At 60.9% G+C, this 7,177-nt stretch overlaps 1 protein-coding gene and 1 long non-coding RNA gene across 2 annotated transcripts; both read right to left on the bottom strand.

The window, feature by feature from the left end:
- Nucleotides 1–2,454: 2,454 nt before the first annotated feature.
- C21H1orf216 (chromosome 21 C1orf216 homolog) lies at nt 2,455–6,739 on the bottom strand. The gene is made up of 2 exons (XM_076357451.1): nt 6,709–6,739; nt 2,455–5,133 (listed from the first exon to the last, which is right to left on the bottom strand). The coding sequence occupies exon 2, from the start codon at nt 5,115–5,117 to the stop codon at nt 4,275–4,277; it is 843 nt and encodes a 280-aa protein (XP_076213566.1). The 5' UTR covers nt 5,118–5,133; nt 6,709–6,739; the 3' UTR covers nt 2,455–4,274.
- On the bottom strand, nt 5,572–6,218 carry LOC143169776 (uncharacterized). Its single transcript, XR_012996932.1, has 2 exons — nt 5,881–6,218; nt 5,572–5,747 (listed from the first exon to the last, which is right to left on the bottom strand). It is a non-coding gene; the product is annotated as an uncharacterized LOC143169776 (long non-coding RNA).
- Nucleotides 6,740–7,177: the final 438 nt, after the last annotated feature.

Here is a 7,177-nt window from a genome sequence, read left to right as displayed (position 1 = left end):
AGCAGGTGCTCCCGACACGGCAGCACATATGGATCCTATAAGGGCTGAGATCATCTTTCCAGGCAGCCTCGCTCCTCCGTGCACCGGGGAGCGGTGGGGAGGGACGGTGGCGGTGGGACCCTGGGGCAGTGCAGGGGCACGGAGCCCCTCACCACGCTGGGTGCTGCCCGGGTGCGGCGTTTGGGGCGAGGGGAGCAGCCCCGGCTGGGCTCACCCTGCCAGCCAAGAGCAAAGGAAAGCCCTTTTCCCACTGTAAACCGAACATGTGAGATCTGGAAGTCTCCGAGACACAATAAACAGGGGATGCCGGGATGCTTTAAGTGTGTCCCAGTCTGGATCTCTGGATGTTAATGGCCCGAGATGATTAATTTTCTTTTGTACTTTCATGGCATCAGTTATCACATCATTCGATTTTATTTTTAAAGACTTTTTTTTAAGCCCACAAAACACTGGAAAGAGTTAGAATGGATTCAAATTACAAGGTAAAATATTTCCCTCCAAAGCTTCATAAATACCTGGTTTTTTTTTTAATGCTATTATTTTAACTTTCAAAGAAAGGCAACGTTTGCCAAATCTTGCTTTTGCAGTAAAACCAGTCCAGTGTTACAGGGATTTAATATAATAATAACAATAAACTTTCAGAGGAGACCTTAAAAACAAAGGGCCCTGTCTGCCGTGCATGGAAATTCAAGCTCACATGCCCCGGGGTCCGTAGCTCGTTTTCCCCCGCGTGCCGGGGAAGCGATCACGTGCAAGCCCCAGCCCCGACATGGCTCCCCACTTCTGCCTGGCCCCGCACAACGGCCTGATCCAGACCCCGCTGGCATCACTCGGGTCTTCCCACTGACCTGGGCAGGTTTTGACGCCGGAGCAGCTCCTCCGAGCCCCCGAGAGCCACGTTATCCATCTGCGAGCTAAGAACCCAGCTCCTTATTTACTGAGGCTTGGAAATCCCTGAGGATGGAGACGTCCTCGGCGAGGTCCTCGGGTGCATCCCTGTCCTCAGCCCCGACCTGGTGCCTGCCCGTTGCACCCATCCTGCGCAGGGCCAGATCCACACCCGCAGAGGGAGCTGAGCACTGGGCGCAGGGGGGGGTTGCAGGGTTACAGTCTCCGGGCGTGCGAGTGCCCGGGGGGGCAGAGCGGGGTCCTGGCTCCCCCCAAGCTGGCACGGGCTCAGCCTTGCAGCTTTTTGTGTCTTTGTTGTTTTTCCCCCTGCAGTTGGTCGGGTTTTTAATTAATTCACAAATCTCATTTGGGCACCGGAGCTGGGGGTGGAAAAAACTCTGTCTGAAGTTGATTTTGCAAATCAGCCCTGGCCATCTCAAACCAGCTCTCGGGGCATAAGCATCGGGGCTCCCAATAACCGAGGAGGAAGCCTCTTGCTTGCAGAGCAGATCCACCACTTTGATGTGCTCCCGCAGTTATTCTTTCATTTCTTGAGCAAATAATCTGGATTTTCACAATATTTACCTTGGAAATAATTATTTGTGTAAAGCATTCGACCAAGATAAACAGAGAATCACTGGGTCTCTCTGCGGGGCTGGGAGCGCAGGCGGCCCGAGATCTCATGTTCCCCTAAACCTGCCGGAGCGTGCACTCCGCGGGCAGCAGCTGAGGTGGAAAACGGGCCTTAAAGCCGAGCACACACACGTCTTAACGAACCGGCCGAGGGCTGGGGACAAACCTCCTCGTGGCCCTGGCTGCAGGGCACTTATAAGGATAGAAAAATGCAGCCGCTCTGCCCTTCATGAATTGCAAACCCAGCCCCCCGTAAAAGGGGCTACTGCATCCCTGAATTCCCACAGATTCAGAGGCTGTAAAGGAGAAGCAGGAAAGAGAGGGGGGGGAAAAGGTGAAGGAAGGTTCAAAGGCCTGCTACAGCTTTGGTTTTTCATCTCTAGTTAATCTCTGCGAGGCCTGAGGCAAAGTCACCTTTGGGTCAATACTCAGGTGTTTTTATCTGCCATCCCCATCTGCCCGGAGCTGCCTCCCCATCCCTCCCGATTAGCCGGGGCCGCAGGGCAGGGCGGTTGGGTGCCCGGGGAATCTGGTCCCCCCGGTTCAAGCCAGGCTCTCCCAGGGCAGAGGGTAAATCCTACACCCATGCTGCACGCCAACGCCAGCTCCCCGCCACCCGCCGCCCCGTGGCCACGGGGCGAGACAGGAGCGGTGTCACACTTGAGTTTTTAAAAGCAAAAAGGCTTTTAAACTGAGCATGAATTAACTGCCAGTGTTGGTACTGCACATCACTGGCTGGAGCGTGCCCAGGGATGCAGGGATGGGAGGAGGGTGCCAGGACCGGTGCCTTTGACCTGCCGCTCACCCGCGCTCCCACGAGCTCACGCTCCGTGAGCTCCAGCACCCTGCAGCAAGCTCCCGGTGTGTACCCGCTGCACGCCCAGCAGGCTTCTGAAGGGAAATAAAGGAACAAATCCACCCAGGGCTCGGCTCTTTCACCTCCAAGGCTTTTATTAAGGTGTGCAACATGCCCACGATCACACGTCTGGGATATGACACAGGCAGCAGGCGCTGGACACAAGCGAGCAGGAGGGCGGCGAGGCGGCGAGAGCAGCACGAGCCTTGCAGGGATGCTGCCGGACTCCTCCGGCCCCCAGCGCCGGGTGCAGAGGCCGGCACAGGTCGCTTTGAGCCGAGCGTGCCCTTCACCACCAAAACGTCCTTTTCAGAAGCAGAGTTTTGCGGATCTCCTCACTTTACCTGTCAGCGGCAGCAGCCCCGGGCGGGAGCAGAGCCCGGCTGTGCCCCAGTGCAGGACAGGAGGGGGCTCGGTGCAGCCCCTGGCCCCCGCGGGTCGCTGGCGGGCTCGGCCGTGGTTATTTATTTGTAGTGCAGTAGCATCTAGCGGTCGGTGGAAGCCGGGCTCTGCCCAGGCTGCCCGCTGTGAGTCCCGCCGCCCGGGTGCTGCACCCCGGCACCAGCACAGGGTCCCGGCGAAGTCGTGGCTGCCTCTCGGCTCCGCTCCTCTGATGGCAGGAAGAAGTTTGGCTGGAGGGATACAGCAACTCTGGAATCTCTCATCACCCTCCTTTTGCAGACGAGAAACTAAATTAATGGCTGGCTTTGCACAGCAACTCCAGGCAGGATGGGGAGCGCGGTCCCCTCCCGGCTGAGCCCTTGGCTTACAGCAAAACCGCCCTGCTGCTGCTCCTTCCACATCAGCAACTTAAATAGAATAGATGCCATATTAACGCTTAGCAAAATACAGCAAACAAACACAGCACCTCCTTTTTAATCTCTATTTAAGAAGACTGTTCTTTGTATTCTGTATGCAGTCCTCACTGGATAAAATGTAGATTAGAAAAAAATATTCTCTTTGCTTTCAAATGATAAATTAATATAAACACCAACAGCACAACTTTGCAAGCAGCTTCCTGATCATGCACCGTGTTAAAGCATCTCCTGCGACAGACAGATGTGCATATATGCACAATGGCTGTAAGAAAAATCTAAATTAACTCTTCTCTAACACTGAATCTAAAAAAAAAATTATTGGATTTGAATCAGTTGACACTTAAATTTATTTTTAAGCATTCTGAGGTCACTTTTCAGAATGATTTTTTCTTCCTCTCTCTCCCTCGTCTCTCTGCATGAGTTTAGATCTTATCTGCAAAGCTTTTACATGTGCTTCATTAGGCAGTGCACCGGGGCAAGTCCCACGGAACAGCTCAGGACACCTTGCACGCACCGAAAGCACAAGCAACGTTTAACGGTGGCTGGGTTGTTTCCGTACGGGCACACCGGTGCGGGTGTGATGCGGGGGATGAGGTGGGCTCGTGCTTGTGCCCGAGCACGCGCTGAAGTGCTTTGCCCAGGCACGTTTAAAAGCTTCGCTGCCCTAAGGCCCTCGCTGCCAGGCAGCTCCTGCCCGGGGGGTTCACTGCAGGGCCCGTCCCAGCACACGCGCGGCTCAGCCGGGCTCATACAAAGGACCGTAAATTAGATTTAAAAGATGAGCCTCATCACCCCGGGCTCAGCAAACCCCAAGGTCCTGGGGTCTACCCAGCCTGATGCCCCACGGTCCCCAGACCGGCGGGACATGGTGCAGAAGAAAATTAACTTCCATGCAGAGGGAAAATTGAGATGAATGCTTCAGGGACTCTCAGTTACGTTAGAGAGAGATGGGAAGGACAGGGCGGGCACCCAGGTGCCCGGCGAGCGCTCTGCACCGGCACGTGGCACGGAGACACCGCCAGCCCACCCTGCGCCGGCCGGGAGGGCGAGGGCTGGGACGAGGCAGCGCCGGTGGCACCTCAGGGGCTGGGGGTGGCCGTGCCGGCAGAGCACACCGGGCCATGCTGCATGCAGCGGATGAGCTCCTTGCGGTTGTCCAGTATGGTGTCGAAACTCTCCTGCAGCCGGTTCTGCTGGTCCACGACTTTCTGCTGGAGGCCATGGATCCAGCGCAGCAGGGCCAGGCGCCGGTACATCACCAGCTGGATGTGGTGCTTCTCCTTCTCCCGCTCCTTGAAGCGCTCCTTGTCCTGGAGGTGCTGCACGGCCTCCGCCAGCACTGGGAAGAGTGTCCCCAGCTCGGGCTCGGCCACCCCCGGCTGGGGTGGGCTCCCGGGGAGGGGGGCAGCAGCAGGAGGGTCCCAGGCACTCCCGCAGGCGCTGTCGGGGCTGTCGATGCTGAAGGAGCTGCTGGCGTAACCGTTGTCCTCCACGGGGGAGCTCGGGGGCTTGCCGCATCCCCCGGCCGCCTCCTTGGCAGCGGCGTTTTGGCCCCCCGCCCCGCCGACCTCCGCTCCCTCAGGGGGACTGCGCACCCCCCGCTCGGGGAGACGCGGCCGCACGGCGCCCAGGCTCGGGGCGGCATCCCTAAGCCGGCCCTGGACCATCTGTCTCTGCATTAATAACAGCAGATTATCGGACAGATTTGTCATGTTTTCGCTCTGGCTGGAGCCCTCCTCCAGCGGGGTCCCCGGCGCTGGCCGGCTCCAGTTCTCATTGCTGTCACACACCTCTCCCACGAAGTTGGAGTTGGAGTCCTGCCCACACCCGGCTCCCGGGACGGCCGTACCCAGCACCGGGCCCCCCTGGCCCTGCCGGAACGGGCCGTTCACCGGGGCGCCAGGCGGGCAGACAGCAAACATCTCGCCGGTCTCCTGCCTGCAAGAGAGATGCAGAGCCGTAACGTGTCTGCAGGGTATGCGGGCTGGCACAACTCTGATCAGCTACAGCGAGATAAAATATTCTCTTACTTTATTCGCCTCTCCTTAAAACTGCTGAACCCCAGTCACGGGCCAGGCCAAAACCCAACTGCTGAAGGCAGAAGGGCTCATCCTTTCCCAGCGTTTGGCCGCTGCTCTCAGTGTGTCCCCAGGCAACATCGTCCAGGGGCAACTTCTCACCCGATGCTGAAGCTCGGGGCAGGCACCCCCCACCCATCTCTCCTCCCCGTGAGCTCCAGCCCAAAATCACGCTTTCGTGCCTTCCCTTCAGTGACTGTCGGAGGGCATTGCAGGCCGCAGGCACGCAGCCGGCACGCTCTGCTCCAGCAGCGTTTGTGCTTGTAGTAGATGCAATTAATTCAGTGCTGGTTAGAGGTTTGCTTGGAAGGAGCTGCTTTTCGAACAGCAATAAAATTTATTTAAGCAGGTGAGACTGCCTGGGCTCCTCTACACAAACTCTGCCGTCTCCCCTGGGATGGGCTGTGGGTCGGGTCTGGTCTCTGCCAGCGCCCAAACCAGTAACCCCGCTGGGCTGCTTCCTTCTCTGCCGGACTGGGAGCAGACAGGACCAGAAAAGGAAAGGTTAACCCAGCATTTCTTGCAGGGTCATTAGCAGTGAGAGCCCATCTCTGAGCTCTCTCCCAGCAAGGACACGCTCACAAGAATCACATGAAGGAAAACCCACCGAGTATCCCGGTTTCACCCCTGGAAAGCAGCACAGAGGCAGGACGGGTCTGGGGCGCAGCGTGCCCAGCTTGGGGCGTGGGGCACGGGCTGCGGCAGTAATGGGGTCCCAGCCAGCAGCAGGGAAGAGCCGTGAAGATGCACCGTGGTGCGGTACAACCCTGGTCCCACCGCTTCGGCTCCGTGCCCCACGGCTGGTTGTGCCCTGCAGCATGCACGACGCCCGGGGCAGGGGAAGGAGCGCTCAGTCCTAAAAGTGCCGTTTGCAAGGGCGAGGACGGCACCAGAGAGAGGAGGGCGAGAGCCCGCGCGTGGCCGGGGGCTCCCGACGGCCTGGGACCCCGGGACCGCGCACCGCAGCCCCCCCACCCCGACACCGGCACGCAGCCATCTGCGCTGCCCGGGACTGGGTGACACCACCACAGAACGGCTCCGCGCCGGGCGAACGCAGCGGCCCTGCCCGGTTAAACGCCGCGTCCGGCGGGGCTGCTGCCGGCGGCTCTCTGGCGAGTGGGGCGGGGTGGATGCGCCGCGGGAGGATGCGTACCCACAGCCCCTGGGGGGGGGGGGGGGGGCGAGGAGCATCCCTGCACCCGCAGGGCCCCCCCATGCTGGCTGGGGGGCAGCGCGGGGGGGGGAGAAGCCCGACGCCCGGCCGGGGCCGGAGCCGCAGCCGCACTGCGCCGGGAAACCGGGGCGGAGGGAGAAGGCGGCACCGGGGGGGGGGGGCTGCAACCCCCGAGCCCGGCCCAGCCCCGCCCGCCCTGGCCCCCGCCGCGCCCCGCTCCCCCCCGCCCCGGCCCCCGCCGCCCCGGCAGCGAGCACTCACCGCCGCCCCGGGCTCGGTGCGCCGCCGCCGCCGCCGCGGGTGGGAGCGGAAGCGGCCCCGCGTGGGGAGGCGTCACGGCCGCACTTCCGACGGCGCCCGCGGCCCCCGCGCCTCCCACGGCCGCGCCGCGGGGCTGCTGCCGGGGGAGGACGGGGCTGCGCGCCCGGGGAGCGGCCGCGCTCGGGGCCTGCCTGCCGCGTCTGCGTGCGCACCTACCTGTCTGTCTATAGGTATCTCTACGTGCCATGCCTCTGTCCTGCATGCATAGCAGGCATGCATGCATGCATCCCTAGCATCCCACGGGAAATTCCTCCCGTGACTGCCTGGCCTGAGGAGGAAAGGAGAAAATTCCCACCCGTGTCAGCCCGGCCAGGGAGAAGGGTGGGGGCCGTGCCCCCACGGGCTGGAGCCCCCTGCCACCCACAGCCCCGGCGTGGGGCGGGAGCGGGGCCGTGCGCCGGGCTGGGTG

The sequence above is a fragment of the Aptenodytes patagonicus genome, chromosome 21 (genome assembly GCF_965638725.1).
Source record: "Aptenodytes patagonicus chromosome 21, bAptPat1.pri.cur, whole genome shotgun sequence".
NCBI lineage: Eukaryota > Metazoa > Chordata > Aves > Sphenisciformes > Spheniscidae > Aptenodytes > Aptenodytes patagonicus.
This window is presented reverse-complemented; position numbering and strand designations above follow the sequence as displayed.

What these genes read in the sequence shown, in the direction of transcription:
- C21H1orf216 (XM_076357451.1), bottom strand. Translation starts at nt 5,117, where the DNA reads ATGTTTGCTGTCTGCCCGCCTGGCGCCCCGGTGAACGGCCCGTTCCGG.